Genomic DNA, 21,996 nt, shown 5'->3' with positions numbered 1-21,996 from the left:
AGTGTCAACCTATTCCTCCTCCTCTCGCGAAACTTCTTGAGTTGGTCTTTGCACCCGGATTGCCCGCCTACTTGTATCGGGTGTTGATCGACCGATTCCATTGAGCACGCGCACAGGATGCGCTCTTTGATGGTCGCGTCCGGCCTCCCGGAGCGATTGCAGTTCCGCTGATCCACTTTGGCTGCACCCGATAATACTTCCGCACTTTTCTTCCTCGATTGCTGCTCAGTGGAGGGTTCCTACTCTTTTCCCCTGTGGCTGGCTAGCCACATCAGGCCTGAGCACGATAAGAATCGCACGCTTCTTGATTCTGCCGTCATCCGGCAGGGAAAACGCCCTGTGATCGCAAGGGGACCACCGCGTACAGTGGCAGTCGCGTACCACCTCTCCCTCGTAGCAAGCTTGTTTTGTCGTTCACCCAACTCCGACAAACGGTGTCGGACTTAGTGCACATCGCGATGGCTTCTGATCGACGATTGGTCATCAAAACCAAAAGGATTCTTGAGTCGGACGAATTCTGGAATCTTTTGCTGGGATTGTCCCATTTTGTTGGTCCTGCTCCACCACACAATATTGTGCTTCCCCAGCCAACACCTAAAAACCGCTCCGGTAATGGCCAGCGGAAGTCTCTAGAAGGAGGTGATGCTTCCAGGCAATGTCGCCGCAGCCACGATGCAGCTCGAGGATGAGCCTTCCACAAAAGGGGTCCTGTCGGGATTGGACATTCCAATAAGGTGACAATAATTAAAACGGAGAAGGTTCTTTACTCACTGAGACCCCTTTGGTGTTGGTTGATGGTCTTGGCGACTTGTTTCGTGGCCTTCAGCGTCGATTCGGATAATGGTGGCCGAGGAACAACGCCTTTGGATTCAACCATATGAGCCAAGAAGAAATCTGCACTCCGCACGTGCACGCTTGACTGCCAGCGGTTCCGGTCCCGGAACTTCTTTCTGGACCTGTAGTGGAACGATGTCTGCAACGTGCAGAATTGTGAGCCCTTTGATAGCTCAATTGGCGGTGATTTTATTATCCGCTTACCTGCGGCACTTTCCAAATTATGGCAAAATAGCGTGCCGTGAGTTGGCGAGTCGTCCACCATTTGCCACTAGCTTTTCACTTCTGACTTTTCGGCGACAAAGTGTTGGTGGTGTTAGTGCCGACTGACAGCTACACTGCTGCCAACTTTGCAGAAAGATAATGATTTTTCATATAATCATATAGCCCATTTTGAGTTTCTTTTCGTTCAGTGTTTTTGACTTATTGCTTATAAGGGACTGGGTTAATACTTATAACTTATGATTTTGCTCAGATACCAGACAAGAAAATTCGAAAAATTACTGAATGTAACATACTGCTGTTTGGTTCGTTCAACATTAAAATCTACAAGCCCACTTGGTGGCCATTTAAAGCTGTGTGGATTGAGCGTTTTGAAGCAATTCAAAGAAGATTTACTGGAACTTCACACACTCTCGGGTCGTTATGCCATTGGCCAGCCACTATTCGTGGCGAAGGTTTTACGAAATGAAATCGACTGTTCATGGCTTTTTTTTCTCAATGTATTAAAACAAAATCATTAAAACAATATTGCTCAGCAATACCAATCCCCTCCAGATAATGGAATGGATTGGAAATCATTTGGAAATCCTTCAGCAATGCATTGAAAGTAATTTTCTCTCGTTAAATTTTTGAAAACTTTGTTCAATTCCGGCAACTGCCAATAATCCACATAGGCAACACTGGATTTGAACGAACGAACAAGTTCAAATATCTACTTTTCGACGGTACCTTAAACTGGACACTGGACAGCCCACATAGAGCAACTTTGACAAACACTCGCTCCAGTCGTTGGTGCCATATGGAAAATTCATTCACTGGCTGAAAAATGTATATTTTGCGCTGTTTCTCTCGAGGATGCAATATCTGGTCTCACTATGGGGTAAAGCCTGTAAAAGCCACCTAAAGGAGTTATAGGCCATGCAGAATAGGGCGCTACAGGCTGCCTTGAGGTTGCCGTACTTGTACCCTTCCGAAATTCTATATAGTATGGACAATTCAGTGCTTCCCATACAAGGTGCCCAGGAATTTCAAACTCTGTTATATACCCATAAACTCCTAACAATCAGGGATTTCCATCACAACATTCACTTGGAAAGGATGTCGTCTCACCGCTCGTAAAGAAACGTGAATCACCTATTAAACTCTACAACAATCTATGAGACACCTTAACAGTGTCCAACGCCCTTCCGTTTCAAATCACGATTGTTGTCGATCTGCAAGCAAAACATCCATCGCTTCCTCCGCTAGCATCTCCGTGTCACATAGCTAAAAATCTGTTATCTTTTTATTCTTGCCCCTCCACCAAGACCACCACCGCCAACAAGCCACTCCAACCAGCCGCCACCATCGATCATCAAAACACCCCATCGCCCTCCACCGGTACCCGTCAATTGTTAAAAAGCCTACGAGTTTTAGTTCCAAGCATTCCTTGAAAGAGCGATAATTCGCCTCCTGGAATGGTTTTACATTTAAGTTTAAGTTTATTATTCGAAATTACGGTAGCCTCAAAGTTACATGTAACTGTTGTACAAGGTCAAGGATAGTACAGTGAATAGTGAAAAAAATATTGTTAATGAATTGTTAAACTGTTTTGATAGGGGTTTGTGCCTGGTTTTGTGTTTGAGGCTTGGCCGAAGCTTAACTCCAGCGGGCTTTCCCTATCCGAGGGAAAAATATATAAAATAAAATAAGAAACATCTCTGAGCTCGTTGAAGACGGTGGCATTGTGTGTGAGAGCCCACACCTGGACGGCGTACTCCATGATGCTACGTACTGAAGCACCGTAGATGGCTTTCTACGCGTAAACGTCATCAAAATCCTTGGTGTTCCGACGCAGGAATCCGAGAGCAGCAAATCCTTTTGTAGAAGTAAACGCGACGTGTTCAGCAAATGTTAGCCTGTAGTCGATCTTCACTTCTAGGTCGAAAATAGACTTAACATTCTCCAGTCTTACTCCTGTTAGTAGATATTCTTCTCGCACAGGAAAAGTCTATAATCTTGCGATGTCAGCTTGAAGGGCCAGACAGTCAACCGTGTTATGGATCTTTTGGATAATCTTAAGATCGTCGACTTGAAGAAGTGTATCGGACAGAAGTGTTGAGCACAGGCCGTTCACGGAGATTCTAAACAGCAGGGGTCCGAGATGAACTTGAGGAACTCCTGAAGGTGTGGCAAATATTCGTGGGCGCATACACTCGCTCGTGCATCAGAATACCATGTACGGGTACGGTGGCGTTTCATTTTCTGGCTTTAAAATGTTCCCAATATGATGATGGATCTCGTTTGAGGTTTTAAATATTCAAGTCGAGAGATATTTTGTCGGTAGAGGAGGTCGTTTAGATTTTTGAATTATTTTTCTAAATATCTCAAGTGACATCTAAGAGTTCCTATGTGGTTCCTGTTGAAACATTTGTGAATTTTTCGTAGCTGATTGCTTTAAATCAAAGCAAAATGGGTTTCACGATTGCGAAGACAGCTGTTTGGTCGCAGATAAATGCAGCAAAGGAACAGAGAACACGATCCAACGTTGATTTAAACGACGAGATGTTCAGAGTCTTCGATAAAAAGAGCAGTTACCTACCTACCTAAGGATCCGGCGCCGATTGACCGACGCATATGGCTGAGATAAAAGATCTCCACTGCTGGCGATCCGGAGCCAGCGTATTCACTTGCTGCCAGCCACGGTTCTTGTCAACTGTGCAGATTTCAGCGGCTAGACTACGCCGCCTCGAGCTTCTACGCCTGCCTCTTCTTCGATGCCCATCTGGATTCCAGTCAAGCGCCTCTCTGCAAATCTCGTTTTCATATCTTCGCAGCGTGTACCCAATCCATCTCCACGTACGTTTCCGAATCTCAATTTCTAGCGCCTTTTGATGACACCGGCGATGAAGTTCCACATTAGAGATCCAATTGCCAGGCCACCAAGCGCGGATGATCTTCCGCAGGCAGCGATTCACAAAAACTTGCAGTTTTCGCGTCGTCACCGCATATGTGCACCAAGTTCCACACCCGTACAACAATACGGATTTGACGTTTGAGTTGAAGATTCGTATTTTAGTTAGTTTCCGAGATCTGGCGTGAGCGCCAGATGTTTCGGAGACTCCCAAACGCAAATCAGGTTTCGATGTCTTTCTTGGTACCACCATCAGGCGTAATCTGGCTACCAAGATACTGGAAGCACTCCACTTTCTCAACCTGTTGTCCAGCTACCATGAAATTGGAGGAATTTCCTGTGTTGATTGTCATCGACTTGGTCGTTCTGACATTGACTTTGAGACCTGCTACCTTGGAGTTTTCGGCAAAGTCGTAAAGTTGGTTTTGCATATCCGGTTGTATTTGAGCGAGCAAAGCAATATCGTCAGCCAGGTCAAAATCGTTCAGTTGCTCCATTGTTGAAGGATTCCACGGCAATCCTCAGGTCGGTGCACAGTCGATCGATCCAGACAGAAGCTCATCCATTTCTATTAGAAAAAGTAGCGGTGATAAGATGCATCCCCAGATGTTTTCATGGTTAAGTCGGTCGAATGCTTTTTCGAAATCCAGCACCAGCAGAAGAGAGTCCTGGAATCTGTTGATTTGTTCCAGTATGATGCGTAGCGTTGTGATGTGGTCCACCACATGATCGTCCGGATCGAAATCCAGCTTGTTGCCGTCGGAGCGCCGGTAGCGTCGATTTTCTCCTGGATCCTGTTCAGGATCACTTTGCAGAGTACTTTGAGGGCTGTACAGATCAACGTTAGGCCTAGCCGGTTACCGCACTCTGTCAGGTCTCCTCTCTTCGGGACCTTTATGAGGATATTCTGCATCCAGTCGGCCGGGAATGTTGCAGTATCCCAGATGTCAGCAAAAAGTCGGTGCAACATTTGTGCTAACAAGGCAAGGTCAGCTTTCAGCATTTCAGCAGGGATGCAATCGATCTCAGGAACTTTGTTGGAGTTCATTTCTTTGATTTCCGCTTCTATTTCAGCCAGCGAGAGCGCTTCCGAGTTGACGCAATTAATGCGACTTACTGTTGACGCTTCGAGCTACGGGTTCTGTTGGCCATCGCTATTTGTGACTCGGAAGAGTTGTTCGAAACGAGTCTACAGATTCGTCACCTGTAGGCGTACGGCCAAGAGAACTACATATCACACTTGGTGCAGCCAGCCGACGATCTGCGTGCCGAGTGTGGCACAAAAGTGGTGCGACTGGGTGCCTTGGTACCAGTGCTTAGTTGCAAGAGCGAGGGGCTCGACGGGGTCGGGACGACCAAATTTTCGAGCGGGTTTTGATCGTTCTGCTTTTAGGGGAGGTTCCTGGCCCCGATTTACGGATATGATCGACTCACGACGGTCAGAGGGCCTTGTGCCTTAAACATATGGTGCCCAGTGGTTGGCCCTCAGTCTCGAAGAGTCAAGACGGAGAACACGTTAAGTGGTGCGAGTATCTCCAGACCAGAGGAGAGGCTAGTTGTTCTCGTTTCGAATTGGGTCAAGAGACGGATCGAAAGAGGGCCCTCAAGACGAGAGGCGAGTTGTTCTCGTCTCGAATTGTGTCAAGATGGAGGAGCGTGAGAAGGTCTGGAGTCACGAGGAAAGGCGTAGGCCTTTGGCCTCAAATTGTGACCAGAGTCCGAATGTGGGCCTCGAATCACGAGTAGTGGCGAACTGACTACCAAACCGTGAGTCGTGAATCGTGACAGTTGAGGGGATGATACAACTCTCTGATACAACTCTCAGTCGTATCTCGCCAAGGCTGAGATGATGGTCAGATGAAATGTCTGCTCTTTGTTTGTTGCGGACATCAAGAAGGCTCATTCTCCATTTTCGGCTGATGCAGATGTGGTCAATTTGATTTTCTGTTCGGCCCTCTCGGGATACCCAAGTGACCTTATGTGCTGGTCGATGGGGGAAGAGCGATCCACGGATCACCATGTTGTTGTTGCCACAAAATTCTACAAACAGCTCTCCGTTTTCGCTCATTTGTCCTAGGCCATGGCGCCCCATGCACTCAAGATCCTAATTGTCGGAGCCAATTTTTGCGTTGAAGTCACCTAAGTGGATTTGAATGTCACCCTTCGGAATTTTCTCAACCACGCTATTCAGTTGACTGTAAAACTGCTCTTTCTACGACAAAAAATCGACAACGTCAGTTGGCGCATAACACTGGACCATTGTAAAGTTTCTAACCCGTGTTCCAAATCTGGCTACGATTATTCTTTCGTTTATCGGTTCCCATCTAATGAGGACCGCACCGGCCTGCGGGCTTAACAGGAAATCAACTTCTCATTCCCGAGTAGCGTGTTCTCCTCGTATGCCAGAGTAAAGCAGGATTCGCCCGTACTGTGTCTTGTGTTCACCAGTGTTAGGCCAACGGACTTCGCTCAGTCCCAGAATTTCAAGCTTGAGGCGGCTAGCTTCCCTAGCAAGTTGAGACAGCTTGCCTTGTTGGGCAAGGGCCAAAACGTTCCAAGTTCCAATTCGTGTCCGGTCACCGATGAATCGATGATAACGATAATTCATACTCTTCGGAACTCAACGTGCTAACCTAAACTTGAATATACCTACATACATAGGTAAGCTAAAAACGATTTTATTTTATTTTCATTTGAGGTAGGAAATACATGAAAAGAACTTGTAAGAAAACCTGCGACTTGCTGATTTTTTTCCCAAACGTTTTCCGAAGAACGACCCAACGATAGAGTACAATCGACCTCCCATCGAACTGATAACGGAGTGCAAAATACCAATGGGTTGCTTGGATGGATGGATGGATACTTCCTTCGGCAGTTGTTTATCAGTCGAAAAGAAACCACGTAGTCAGTTTGTCGAGTTCGTTCCTCCGCGCAGCAGCTGCCTGAAGGCTGCCTCGAAAGTTGTCCAGATTACCGTAGTGCCGGGTTTATTTCGGGTTAAAGTTATCCAACGGCTATGGATTTCGTGCCACTGTTTGTCGCGCTTTAGTTGGTTGTTTTCGGGATAATCCCTTAGCGATATGGGACATTCGGCTTCGAAGGCACAGTCCACCCCCAACAATCCATGGGAGGCGGAACTGGCCCGGAAGAAACGTCGGGAGCAAGCCGCCAAGGATCGATCCAACGAAATCAAACAACTGGAAAAGCAACGGAAAAAGGCCGAAAAAAATGCCCGGAAGTTGAGCAAACAGAACAAACGTCGAAAGCGGAAGTCCAAGCTGGACGAGCTAAAAGACACCGAAGCTCCGAGAATCGTGCGGGATCTGAAAATCAAAATAGATGAAAGTAACTACGATTCGGAAGCGATTCGACGCATGAAGGATCAACTGGCATTCGAGAGCGACATTTTTGTGCTGAATCAACTGCTGTTGGGAGTGCAGTTTTTCGAGAATTATGAAAGGTGTGATGTGATTTTATTTACTGGAAATCGTTTTCGGGTGGTGTACTTTTGTTATCAATCAAAGAAGAGGGAACAGGGTGACATCATTGTGGGTCTCTTTGTGATCAAAACAGTTCCGTTTGTAGATGTTTCATTGATGTTTTTAAACCAGTGAATTATGTACTACACTGATAAAATAATCCCAAAAGTCTGCAAAAAAAAATTCCTTCAATAGCTCTGGGTGGGCAAACATCAAGGTGAAAAACTAAATTATTTTAAAATGATTGAGCAATCAACCTATCCACTTGAAACACATAGTTGCTACAAATAGCGAACAATCGTTATCAGTTGGTTTGACGACAATCGTTCGACAAGGTGTATTTGCAAAATAAAAAAATGAAAAAAAACGCGCACAAGAAATTAGTGTCACTTCACTCAATGTTTAGCAATGATTCTTGAAAGAATTCGCAATGTTGCTGTTTCTGTTTCGTTAACGTACTCACCCCACTCAAAAAGGATAGACGAAATTATGATCGATTTTGGAATGTGTGACAAGTGACATGTGTAATGGAGTGGTTTACTCAATCTGATTCGAACTGAACAACTCTCAGAGGGGATGGATCAACTCGATCAGATAGACACGAGACAGCTGTGATAAGGGGTTCGAATGAGTCGTTTCGGCGGCGATTCTTCGGTAAACGGCATGTGTGGTAAATCAATTTAGATAATGTTTATTGGGTGGGATTTTTATGACAACGCTGCTGATAAGGGTAATCCAAGCCCAGTGTGGAAATAATCTAATAGTAAAACATTGTCAATCCAATTGTGATAACGCAGATTGGAAATCATTAAAATTTGATTCGAGTTTATTGGTTTCTGCTACAATGTATGGAGCTTCTGAGGAGCAATTCGTTTGAGACTTAGTGAATTGGAGTATTACAAGGATGTAAGGCTTTTAATGCGGCTACAATTAGCTGAATTTTTAAATATTTCTCTACAATTTAACTTTTTCAAATTGTACATCTATTTTATCGAATAAATATCTGGCAAATGGTAGACAATGTGCAACTTTAGATTCCAAGCATTCAACCATCGGGTAATGGTCTTATCATCTTTTGTCTTACAACTCCGATCCTCAACCTCACCGTGGTGCTAGCTCGGGGTGCGAGCAACCTTAGCTGAGATTGGGTTCCCAACCCCGGAAGATGCTTTGGTTGCATGCTAACAGAGATAGGGAGCTTCGTACGCATCTGTTTTCCATGTCAGGGGCGGCGTGCGGAGTGCAATAACATCCTGGTGTTGTTCGGGACCCAAAACAGCAACATCACAACGGTCCTCCTGTGAGATAGTCGGGTTAGCTGCTGGCCTTACGAGCCCTTGACTAGGAAAAACAACCAGCAACGAGTAATGAACAAAAAATATCGAATGGAATTCGGCAAAGACCCATGCGACGAACAGGGATTAGCAATCGGAAGCTTGGAACATGGAACTACCGATCTCTAGATTTCATGGCCTCCAACGAATTGAAGAGCTGTGGCAACACACACACAAGCTTGGAATAGCTTTTAGAGTGATGGGAAAGATACAAAATCGCGTGGTGACTGATCGACTCACGAATGTGCCTATTGAGAATCAAGGGCCGGTTCTTCGACAGCAGCATCATCAAAGTGCACAGCCCTCACCTCGGAAGTGCCGGTGACTATAAAGACGAATTCTACGCGCAGCGAGAACACTACCGCATGATATCAAGATCGTCATCGGGGATTTTAACGCTCAGGTGGGCCAAAAGGAGGAACTCAAACCGACAATTGGAAGTTTCAGCGCGCACCAGATTATTAACGAAAATGGGCAAAGACTCATAAATTTCGTCGCCTTCATACAAATGGCGGTACGTAGTACCTTTTTCCAGTACCGCCTTCCAAACAAGTACACCGGAAGATCACCGTACCAAACGCAATCACAGATCAACAACGTTTTGATATACAGCCGGCACGTCAGATCCTGTCGAGATGTCAACATCGAGTCAGACCACTATCTGGTGATGGTGACGATGCGCCCACAACTCTCCGTAGTGAACAAGATACGAAACCGACGCCCGTCTCAGTTAAAGCGAACTTCAGCGAACTTTACGAAGCCCCATTCGAGGACAGTTTGTATACCATCAAGACAGCCATCAACAGCGTTGCGAAGAACATTATCGAGCATGTGTAACGAACTCGATGGAACGACTGGTTCGACGAGGAGTGTATAAGGGTGATAGACGAAGAGAACGCCACACAGGCGGCAGTAGTGCAGAGGAGCACCCATCAATGTGGACAATCACCGACAACGGATGCGGCAGCGAGTCCAAATTTCCCAGGAGAAGAAACGCTGCGTTGAGGAGGAGGAGCTCGAGGGCTGGAGCAGCTGCATCGTTCTCAGGAAACACGAAAGTTTTATCAGAAGCTTAACGCATCCCGGCCAAGCATCGTCGCCAAAAAAGTGCTGTTCCGAATCCTACTCCGCCGCCACACGCAAACAGATTCGTGGGAAGTCATCAGGCTGGCTTCGTGGAGGGACAGTCTACGACAGACCAGATCTTCACACTACGGTAAATCCTCCAAAAATGCCGTGAACACCAAGCTCCTACGCAACATCTAAAGCTTAGTTCTTTTAGAAATGGGACATTTACGAATGCCTGTATCTAAAAAACCATTCGTTTGAACGAAATACTTTCTTTGAAGAAAAAGAAGGTAATGTTATGAACTTTTATGAAAAAATTTGAAAAAAAATATTTACCGTTTTGTGTTAAAGAAATTTCTACTTTATTCGTGGTATCTCCCATTGGCCGGCGCACACTTTTTTCAGTCATGGTATTGATCAGTTTCTCCAACTTATACTTCGTAAAATTTATATTTTAGGTAGCTTCACCCTCCTTCTTCAATTTCTGATACTTTTTGGTCCAATTCTTCTCTGGACACTGGAAACTGGAAGCATTTTAGTGGATACAGTTGTTTCGAAATGAACAAATTTGAATATTTTTGACCACATTTTTGAACGTTTTTTTTCGGTACCGGTTTTTCAGCTTAAGAGCTTTGGAACTATCAAAAAATGGTTGTTTGAGGTTGGATTTCAATGAGTCATCACTAGGCAACACTTTCAGCTTATCGGAGAAAATTGTTTTGGACGTTTCAGCGATCTACCCTTAGTTTTTCGTTTATTGAAAATTAAAAATGCTGGTATGAGACTCGACTTCCTTGATGAGCCTGAACCGTTGTTGCCGATCATGTGCTTCTCTCCAATGCTTGATTTGAACTTTGTGGACATTATTGACAGTGTTTGCATACTTATCCACCACAGAAACTCAGTAATTCTTTGAATAATCAACGGTTTTGTCAGCTATCAATTTGATAATGACGTATTTTCAAGGAAACTGTGCAAAATTATTTTTTTCTTTTTCTCTTGCATCGTACATATCTCAAAAACGCGTTAATATTAAATTTTGAAAAAAATAGGTCGAATAGTACTTTTTACAGGCAACAAAATGCTGTCAAAATTTTCAATATCCAATAACTAGTTAACGAGCTATTGGCAAATGAAAGTGTCCCATTTCTAAAAGAACTAAGCTTTACTCATCGATTTCAAAGTCGCATACTACACGATCGATCGTGACGAGCTATGGAAAATTCATTTGAAACAGTAAGTTCTCAAGAATTTGACGAAATCGTGAAAAATATAAAATCCACGGCTAGTATCGACAACGTTTCTTTGAAAGTTTTTAAAGATTCTCTACCGGTACTAACTAGTCAGTTGACAGAAATTATAAATACGAGTCTTACATTAGGAATAATACCTTCTACATGGAAGCAATTGACTGTTGTTCCAATTCAAAAAGAGAAAAATGCGCAAAAGGCTTAATTATATCGTTCGATAAACATGTTGGAAATACAAGAAAAGGTGCTGGAGTGAGCAGTTAAATAGCAATTTCTACGCCTTATTGAGTCAAAAGGAATATTAATTGACGGGCAATCAAGATTCAGGAAGCAGTATTCAACGGTGTCAGCAGTGATTCGATGCATCGAAATTGGAAGATCAATAATGAAAACGTAGTTACACAGTAGCTGTGTTTCTGGATTTCGAGAGAGCTTTTAAAACGATTGATGGGTTAAACTTGGTAAACGTATTGGAAAGAATAGGTATTCAAGGAACGGTTCTGAACTGGTTTATGGATTACTTTAATAACAGAATGCAAAAAAACATAATACGGATCATCGTGGTCATAGATGTGCTCTGGGTTCCTTGTTATTCATATTGTACATCAATGACATGAAAAACTGTCTACGTTATGGTCGTCGCAAACTGTTTGCAGATGATTCAGTCTCCTACTGGAGTGGTGATGACTTAGAGTTCGTTATTATAAGCTGCATTTTTTAGCACAGATTGGCAATAATACAATCAAGAAAACAGCTATGAAAAATGGCAAACTTTGCCGAATAAACCAGTATATGACTTTCTGTCCAAAAGTAATTTATGTGAAATCCGTGATCATGCCACACTTCGATTATTGCGCTACAATATTGCTGCATGCATCTGACACACAAACAAATCGACTGCAAGGAATACAAAATAAAATTATGAGAATAGTGATACGATGCAATCGATACACTCCCAGTGTTTTAATGCTCGATATTCTTCAATGGTTGTCTGTAAAACAAAGGATTGCAAAAAACAGCAAAATGTTCATACATAGGATGAAAAATGGAGTATTACCATACTATTTAATGGACGGCCTGCAATACGAAATCGACATTCATAGATGCAACACTAGAATAGGGTTACCATACGTTCTCTTTTAAAAGTACATGTACTCTTTTTCGGTGGGCGTATTCTTCTTTTTGTGAAACTTTACCAAATGTACTCTTTTTTCTGTTGATTTGATCTGAAAAACCTACTAATTTCTCCCATTTTATGAGATTTTTTCACAACTTTGAATGTAAAACTACGAAAGGAATACGACTTACTACAAATGACTTCAATTTCTTGTTTTCATTAACATACATTTTTAGTTGTTATAAAGTCAGCGCGATAAGCGCCTTCGAGTATGCAATCAATATTCAATATATACACAATTTAGGTAATATGCTTAAATGCGCACAAATCTCGAATATACTTTTTTTTAGTTTTATTTTTATACTTTAACAGCGTAATGGCATTCGTGTCTTATCTCCTAAAGATTGTAAAGTAGCTGTAAAAGCTGTTTCTGAAATGGATTGTTTTATATTTTTTTGTGGTTTGTCAGCATATCATCTAAATTAAGCTTGCCAGGTTGCCCGGTTTTATCCGGGTTTGCCCGGATATTTGATTCAAAATTTCGAGAAAGTCCGGTCCCGGATATCGTGAAAAAAGTCCGGATATTGCCCGGATTTTTTCACAATTTTCACAAAGGAACCAAAAAAAATCAAAGTTTTTGAGTAAGTTTCAGCTAAATCGATTAACGGTATGGAAATTTTCAACGGTTGTTTCAAACAATTTCGCTGATTTACTTTTATCAACCTTCAAATATTTAAGTGTTCCAAAAAGTTTTTGGATGTCTGCAATTAAATTAATAAAATATTAGTTTCATTTTTTTGCATTTTTTCTTATATAATAACACCTGAATTTTGCCCGGTTTTTGAAATTGAAGAATTGAAATCCATGCCCAGATTTTGCCAGGTTTTTTTTTTTGGAAAAATGCCCGGAATTGCTAGGCCCGGATGGGAATGGAAAAAATTCTGGCAACCTTGATCTAAATACTGCTATCTCTTTGAATAATCCAACTTTTGCATAACCTCAACAAATTGAGAGAATTTGATTGAATGTAAATATCTCGGTTTCCAATTACAGTAGAACCCCGCTTATTCGAGGTAGTAGGGGCCTCCAGATAATACAAAATGTGTACATCCTTTTTCTTTTGTTTTGCATACCATCTGGGAGCAAAGCTCGATAATTAAATGGATCTTGTATCAACCTGACGGCTGGGAGCTCAGAAAATCGAAGTTATATCGTTTCTCCTGACTTTTTGGCTAAATGATCTCAATGTACTCTTTTTGGTGTAGCGGGATCTGGTAACCGTACACTAGAAGAGCACAAGACATCAGACTACCGAATATTCAAAAAGAGATAAGCAAACGATCTCTTTCCTACAACGGATTGAAAAATGTTCAACAATCTACCGACAATCATCAAAGATAGTGTGAACAAAAAAAATTCAAGCTAAAAGGAAAAACAACACATAAAACAGACTGTTTGGAAGTATGAATAATCCTGACAAGGATCATGCGATGAAAGTGATGGAAATCTGACGAAGATTCAGATAGAGAATTGTACGGTGATGGACATACGCGGGAGTAAGACGAAACAGTCGTACAGAAAAAAAAACTTGCAAATTCAATGTAAAATAGAATTATCCAAAGGATAAAACGTCCCTCCGACTTCGAAAGAATCGTATTGGGTGGAGGAAGGACCCGAATCGGCCTAGAGACCATCACAAAAAAATCATGGACGAGAACGGCTTTTCCGGGAAGCTGACCAGCCTGATCAAGGCGACGATGCATGAAACGCAGTGCTGAATGTGGATTCCGGGTGAATTATCGAGTTCATTCTAATCGCGCAGGGGGCTTCGATAAGGTGATGGTCTATCCTGAATGATGTTCAACGTGACGCTAGAAGGTGTTATTCAATGAGCGGTGGACGAAATGCGGAGCACGATTTTCAACTTATCTCTTTGCCGACGACATTAATCTTAATTGTCTGCAGATCATCTGCGGCGGTGAAGGAGACTTACCGCAAAATGAAAAGCGAGTCAGGAAGGATTGTGTTGATGATTAATATGTCCAAGACGAAGTACATGCTGGCCTGCGGATCCGACCGAACTCGCTTGTCCACTAATAACAAGGTCACGATGGACGCTGTGAGATCCGGCGGCAAATGATCAGCGGAAGTCGTGCCTACTATGGACTCGTATTATTGAAAAACCAATAGTTATGAGGTGTGCTAATAGAAATTTAAAATAATTTCCCTTGAATTCTTATTTATTTATTCTAAAGGGTGTCCACGATGAAATTGCCCCGCTATGAAATTGCTCTAACTTTTTAACCGTTGCACAGTAGACTGGCCCAAATTTGTATGGGGTGATTTTTACAACATTTTTTTCAACGCGGCACCCCCTAGATTGGTGCATTTAGGTAAAAAAATGACTTTCTGAAAGTTTCAGGTCATTTGGCAAAAGCACGAGCTGGCGCAAAGGACTTGAAATTAGTATGGAAATTTTGGGCAAAATGTATGAAAAATCGACATACTTTCACACTTTGTGTTCTAAAATATGTTTCCAGTATGCTAGAAAGCTCAGAATTTCAGGAATTGTAGTTCAAACAATGATTAACAAGTTTGTAGAAGACTGTGACGCGATACGAGTTGTATGTGATGAGTTATTTGCAATTGAATGTGTGATTTTTTTCGCATTTCATCGATATATCGTGAACGGTGTATAGGTGGATTATTAGAACTAACTTGATCGCATTCTCACACTATGAGAATAATATATAGAAAGTTTGTGTCCTCGACAAAGTTGTTGCTTATTATATAAATAAAATTTTTGCAAAAAGGTGAAAAATGACACAAACTTTTTATTTGTTATTCTCATTGTGTGACGATGCAATCAAGTTAGTGCGATTATTAGCCTATACACCGTTCACGATATATCGATGAAATGCGAAAACAATCACACATTCAATTGCAAATAACTCATCACATCTTGTTTGCCATTGTTTGAACTACAATTCCAGAAATTGTAAGCTTTCTAGCATACTGGAAACATATTTTAGAACACAAAGAATGAAAGTATGTTGATTTTTCATACATTTTGCCGAAAAACTCCATACAAATTTCAAGTCCTTTTGCCAAACGACCTGAAACTTTCAGAAAGTCATTTTTTCACCTAAAGGCACCAACCTAGGGGGTGCCGCGTGAAATATAAGGATTTTTTTTTGTCATGGGCCAGTCTATTGCACAGTGGTCAAAAATGCGAAAAACGTGATCGTTACTTATAACTTTTATAGTACACATTTTAGCTTATTGGTGTCTTCGGAGAAGTTTATCAGTAAAATCAGCTCTATAATAAAATACTATTATTTTTCTGATTAATCCCTCTACAAGTGAGATAAAATTTCTAACTTCTCTGTTATTGGTTTTAGCTCTTTGATGCCTTCGACAAACTTGTTTAAAATCAAATTTTCTACAACTTTGTCTCAGATGTCATGTTTATAAATTTATTATTCTCCGAACTATCGGCTAAATAAGAAACTTAACCTCTAAAAATCAGTTTATTAATAATAACTTTTTTCAGTTAATTTTAAGTTTAATAACATGTTCCACAAAGTTGTTTGTCTTACGTAGTAAAATCCGCTTAGTTTCATAGAAATCTTGGTTTTTAATGCAAACATTGAAAAGTAAAATTGATCTATCTCGCTTGGATACAAGTGGATATAGATGGTTGTACCTGCATCTTGTAGACGAAATCTTTGACTTTATTTTGCATCTAAAGCGGGCAGCCCGATGTTGCCCGGTGTTTGTAAAATAGGGCGTGAAAAAGCACTATTTTCGGAAATCTTTTTAACATAACCCTATAGTATCACATTTTAGAAACTTGAAATGTTCAACAAAGTGGTGTATTTCAGTAAGACAAACAACTTTGTGGAACATGTTATTAAACTTAAAATTAACTGAAAAAAGTTATTACCAATAAACTGATTTTTAGAGGTTAAGTTTCTTATTTAGCCGATAGCTCTGAGAATAATAAATTTAGAAACTTGACATTTGAGACAAAGTTGTAGAAAATTTGATTTTAAACAAGTTTGTCGAAGACATCAAAGAGCTAAAACCTATAACAGAGAAGTTAGAAATTTTATCTCACTTGTAGGCGGATTAATAAAAAAAAATAATAGTATTTTATTATAGAACTGATTTTTTTTGACAAACTTCTCCGAAGACACCAATAAGCTAAAATGTGAACTAAAAAAGTTATAAGCAACGATCAAGTTTTTCGCATTTTTGACCACTATGCGTTGGGTAGAACTTAATGAAAATTTGGATGAATTTAGTTCATAGTGCATTGTTTACATCCTGCAAGTTTTAAAGCCCTGTGATCAAAACTCTCAGAAATGGAGTCGAAAGAAGCTCGTGCGTGATAAAATCTTGCGCATTCATCACGAGAACAAGGATCTCTCGCATCGTTCCATCGCTAAACCGTTGGGAATCGCGAATTCCACGGGGTCGCGAGTGATTAAGCGGTTCGAGAAACGATTGACCACCGATCGAAAGCCCAGAAGTGAAGGAAAAAGTATTCCGTACAATACCAAAAATCAGAACGCGTAGTTGGGGCCTTCAACCGAAACCCGAACGCCTCCGTTCGGGATGTGGCTAAGAAGCTGCACCTAAGCCGAAATTTTGTCCAGAAGGCCAAAACAAAGGCTGAGCTTCGAACGTTCAAGCAATGATACCGTCACTTCAAGATAAGGAAAAAGGCTTTGCCACGAACAATCATTCTTCTATATGGAACTTCGATGATGGCGACGCCAACAAGATTCATGCATCTAGCCATGGTAACCAATTGAAAAACAAATCAGCTTTAAAAGTATACCTGTTGAAAGTAAGTACTTCAGAGCCATCTACAATACTTTAAACGGTGAAAATATATTTAGATTGATCTTTTGGACGAATTATTAACCTTATACTGCGATCCGGAATACACTTGATATGAATTTGAATTATCAGCTTTTTTTCTTATTTTACCCTGTTCGAGAAGAAAATCATCTATTAAATGCTCAATTGGGAATCTTTTTGCTCATAAAAACAAGTATGTTGAAATTGATACCAACAGTGCAAATACGCACAAGTGTTGCTTTGATAATTTTGTATGTTATTGGACGTTGACGTTGTTGAATACTCAAACCATTGACCCCCATGGAGGGTGTACAAGCTATTTTAGTCGCCTGTTATGATGCCTCTTCTCAGAAGGGAGCAGCACTGAGCGTATAGAAAGAATTTTCGATAAGTTACATGGATGTGGTTCAAGGTACAAAAGGCTCCTAATCATGACGAGAAGCAGAACAAGTTCACTAAAACCCGTGCCAGGAAGTTGTACCTCAACATGGTGACGAAAGTTGAATGCTGCATCATGGACGACGAAACATATTTGAAGGCCGACTTCAAACAGATCCCCGGCAACCTGTTTTCACGGCCAAGGATAAGTTCAGCATTCCGGAGCATGTCCGCACTCAGAAGATGTCCAAATTTGCGAAGAAATTCCTGGCTTGGACAGATGTACATGAATGAGTTCCTCCAGAAGCAGCTGCTTCCTCTCCTGAAAACCCACAACGTCCCAACAATCTTCTGGCCGAATTTGGCCTCATGCCACTACTTCAAGGACGTGCTGAAGTGGTATGCGGTAAGGTCAATTTCGTGCCGAAAATGTTCAAACCTCCCAACACCCCGGAACTCCGCCTTATCGAGCAGTACTGGGCGATGATTATGAAGCAGCACCTTCCTAAACGACCTAAGGTAGTGAAGACAGTCGAGGAACTGAAGAAAGTATGGGTTTACATGCAAAAATCTATTGATTCACAGGTTGTGCAGAATCTTATGGCCGGGGTGAAGGCCAAGGTGCGGGCATTTGCGTATGGACTGTAAATAAAATACGAGTAAAATGATAAAATGAAGTTGATTAATTATGTTTCCACCCCTGAAAATTTGATTGCAATCGGATGAAAACTCGAATTTTGCGAATCAATTTTGTGTGTGGTTGTTCCAGTTTATTGAAAATTTCCACTTTTTTTTAATTAATTCAAACCCCCACCCCCCCTCCCATTGTGATTAGTATCTCTATACCTCAATACCAGTGTCTATACTCTTCTTTACTTCAAGCAAATCTAAAAAAGCCTAATCAGCACCAAAAAACAAAATTGTTAATAAGTGTACTCCAGTTAAATCAGGGAATAGTTCGCTTAACGGAAATGAGATAAGATTTTAAAGGAGGAATGAACTTTGAAGTAGATTAAATAACAATTTAAAGCAAGTAGTTCATCAACAAACCTTTATCGATAGTAAATTCAAATAAGTTTTATCAGAAGTTCCCATTAACAATGAATGTATCACTCGCTATTTCAAGCTTCTTGTAAACTATAGCTCTCAAGAATGATTTTCAAATATTGGTTCTAGGAATGAGTCATCTATAGTATATATCTGTTGAACAATTTCCTGTTCGATCACTGATAACAAAAGATACACATTAACCAGTGAGTTCTAGCGTAAGGCCAAAAATTTCTGATTCACAAAACCAAAACCCCCGCTTGAATGAATGAATGACCTTGTTCAACGGTTAGAGCCAACGTAGTATCTACAATATTCTTGTTAACTTCACCATTGCAGAAATGAACGCTCCAGGTATAACTTACTTCTTTATCAGACAACAGGCGCCAAACCGTTAATTGGAAATTCGTGTGCCACGAAAACCGCGTGCTGACTCGACCCTTTTTATCGCTTTTGCAATCTCTTCTTCTTCACTGTTATCGGTTAACATCTGTTCACCACCAACCATATTTGAAGGGGAGCGTATTCGTCACAAACCTTTATCTTTCCATTTTCAGATATCGATGACGCTTTCACCTTCCCTTATCAATGCAATTTTTTTTCGGGGGACATCTACTGATATGATTGTTTTTGTTTTTATTTGTTTGTTTTGAACCAAACCACAGAGATATGCGTGACTCAGTCGAACGGAACCGTCGAGAGGAGAACAGCCGCAGCAGTAAGACTTCGCGCTACTGCAAAACGATTCTGCTCCCGGACCGGCTCCAGGAAGCGGTCGATCGACGGGTGAAGTTTTGTGCGAGGTGAGTGAACCAACTTTTTTATTTGTAGGTTTTGCTTAGGATTTTTTCTTTTCAGGCACGGTCCTCAGAAACACATTCTCCAATCGTTCCACAACCAGACCTGTTACGTGATTCATGATAACATAGAAATTTCGAACCCTGGAGAGTCTTCCGTGTACAGCATTCTGACGAATGCTCCAATTTACAAAGTGGAAATCGAGGACGGATTCGATGAGAAGATGCATAGTGGGATGGGAGCGGCCAAGCGGAGGAAAACGAGAAGCCACCATGGATACGTTAAGCTGAAGAGCACCGAGTACATTAAGCCCAACAATCCAACTCCGCTGGATGTTATCGATGAAAACGGGGCTGAGTTTCTCGGTGAGTCGAGTGGATTGAACGGTTTTGGGAAGAAAAATGGAAGAAACAGCAGCAGTTTCGACAGTGGTGGATCGATGGATGAAGAAGATGATGATGACGACGAGGAAGATGTTCCGATAACCAACTTCGGTAAAATGAACTTTCGCGATAGTGTGTGGATGCAAAGAACAAAGCCTAGCGTAGGGGTTAATGGTCTGGGTAAACGAATTGTTCCTTCGACTTCGACAAGCTCGACGTCGCCACCGAGCAGCGAGTATGATTACGCTTACATAACAGCAATTAACAAGCACCAACCGCTGAGCATCATGAAAAGTATCAATGATGATCAACCTCTAAGCAGTACAGTGCTGCCAGACTATTGCGTAACTTTGATCACGTGTTCATCAGAACTCAATCAAGGTTATTACTCTGACGACGAATCGGATGTGGATAAGTTACTAGGGGATCTAAAGGGTAAAACGAATCGCCTGGAATACGTAACGGAGCGAAAACAGTACCTCAACTCAAAGGGGTTCCTGGCGTACTTCATCAACCTATTCCAGGATACAATATCGCAAGACCTGGAAATCAAGCAGCACGATCTGGAGAAAGCAACTTGGAAGGGCGCAGTGATCTACAGCGGGGCGTGGGAAATCATTCCGGCCATCGTTTGTCCCTGGCCGAGGGAAGCCTTCGAATGGGTCCAGAGAAAGCGAGAGATCAAGATAAATCCATTGAACAAGCAAAAGTTCCAGTGGCCTACAGCTCCAATGATCCAGAAAGTGAAATCGTTCGGTTGCCACGTAATTCCAACAGGATACGCACCCAAACAAGGACAAAATCGATACCGAATGCTTGAATGGAAAATGGTATTCCCTGAAGCAGAGCGATATCTGGAAAGCTGCCTCACCAACACCCAAGCCAAGGTTTACATGATCACGAAACTTTTGTTTCGAACCTTCGTCGATCCAGCAATCAGCAGTGGGATGAACATGTTTGGAACCGAACACCTCAGAGCGCATCTTTTCTGGCAATGTGAGAACAACTACGTAGCCTGGCCCGAGGAATATCTCGGTGAAGCTCTACTCCGTTTCTTAAACGCTCTACTGGAAAGAATCAAGACCCACAAACTACCAGACTACTTTCTCCCGACAAGGAACCTATTCGAGAACATTCCAGAACGAGCGCTGGTTGAGCTACACAAACGAATCTTTCGGATTACCGAGAACCCTCTGATACACATGATGATTGCGTTGAAGAACACCAAACATTTATCAGGTCAAGCACCCTTCTATCCGAAAATCAAAATCAAACGCCTCTATTCGATAATGGCCATCGATAACCCACTGAAGATCCTCAATCCACGCTTCCGAGACGAAGACGAAAATCTAGCAGCCGAAGACTCTGGCGAGGATGAAGGCAAGGAAAAAGAAGTCGCCGTCGGTTTCATGGCCTACTTCAACGAACAAGAAGTTGAGTCCCGGAAACAAAGAACCCGCATTGTTCAGTTTATGGAGGCAGAGAAGAAAAAACAAATGGAAGCCGGCTCCGATCGAAAGCTTTCGGTTGATTCCATCGATTTGATGGTAAACTTTCCCATTTATTAACATTTTTCCTAGAACTTACTGACAATTTTCCTTCCTCAGTTTACCCCTCTAAAACACATGGAAAACGTGCGACGGCAGATGATCTACAACATTTTCGTGCAGCACTTCATCGAGATGGCCCAGGCGTCTTGCGCATTTCGATCCCTAAATCAAGGTTTGGTTTATCTGCAGCAAGCGGAACGGCTGTGCAGTCTGTTGAACGACGATCATGGAGTGGAGGAAGCCCGGCGATATCTCAGCAAAATTCGCAACGTTCGTAATGACATTCAGAACGCGCTACAGAACAACTACGATGGTCCGGCGCTACCCAAACGAGCTAGTAATGCAGGCGCAGGCGCGAACGTCAGAACGTCAGGTCGTCAGATGCAACAGAAAGGCCTGAAACCAGGTAGAAAAAGTCGAGACAGGATTTCCTACAGCAACATGGGTGCATTGATGAATGGGGAGAATGGTTCGCCTGGAAACGATCGGAAGAAGGAGCGACGAAAAATTTCCGCCCAGGTCCATAGGCAGAGTTCCCGCAACGGAGATGATTCGTCACTGAACGTGGATATAACGCAACTTTTAGGTAACGTTGCCGTCAACTGATTAGTTAGAGCTAAAATTGGTTTTTGTTAAAGTTTTGTGCAGTTATAAACTGCGCTTCTGTGATAAAAGTGGATGATTTGAATAAATATGTTACATTGGCGTTTTATTTGGTATTTGTTTCATTAAATTTTGTACTGTTGAGAAATGCTTAAATCTTAAATCCCTTAG

The 21,996-nt window shown here is 42.0% G+C and overlaps 2 protein-coding genes across 3 annotated transcripts in view; one reads left to right on the top strand and one right to left on the bottom strand.

The window, feature by feature from the left end:
* LOC129748897 (CAD protein) overlaps nucleotides 1-21,996 on the bottom strand; it is a 58,611-nt gene that overhangs the window by 11,872 nt on the left and 24,743 nt on the right. The gene's annotated exons all lie outside the window — the stretch shown is intronic.
* On the top strand, nucleotides 6,817-21,934 carry LOC129748904 (uncharacterized). 2 transcript variants are annotated; one of them, XM_055743698.1, is made up of 4 exons: nucleotides 6,817-7,409; nucleotides 19,157-19,294; nucleotides 19,350-21,219; nucleotides 21,280-21,934. In XM_055743698.1, the coding sequence occupies exons 1-4, from the start codon at nucleotides 7,030-7,032 to the stop codon at nucleotides 21,826-21,828; spliced, it is 2,937 nt and encodes a 978-aa protein (XP_055599673.1). In that variant the 5' UTR covers nucleotides 6,817-7,029; the 3' UTR covers nucleotides 21,829-21,934. The 2 variants fall into 2 exon arrangements, with proteins under 2 accessions (XP_055599673.1, XP_055599683.1); XM_055743708.1 differs by lacking the exon at nucleotides 6,817-7,409 and adding an exon at nucleotides 7,428-8,098.

The sequence above is a fragment of the Uranotaenia lowii genome, chromosome 1, assembly GCF_029784155.1.
Source record: "Uranotaenia lowii strain MFRU-FL chromosome 1, ASM2978415v1, whole genome shotgun sequence".
In the NCBI taxonomy this organism is placed as follows: Eukaryota; Metazoa; Arthropoda; class Insecta; order Diptera; family Culicidae; genus Uranotaenia; species Uranotaenia lowii.
Note: the sequence above shows the minus strand (reverse complement) of the source record. Positions and strands in the feature narration are given on the sequence as shown.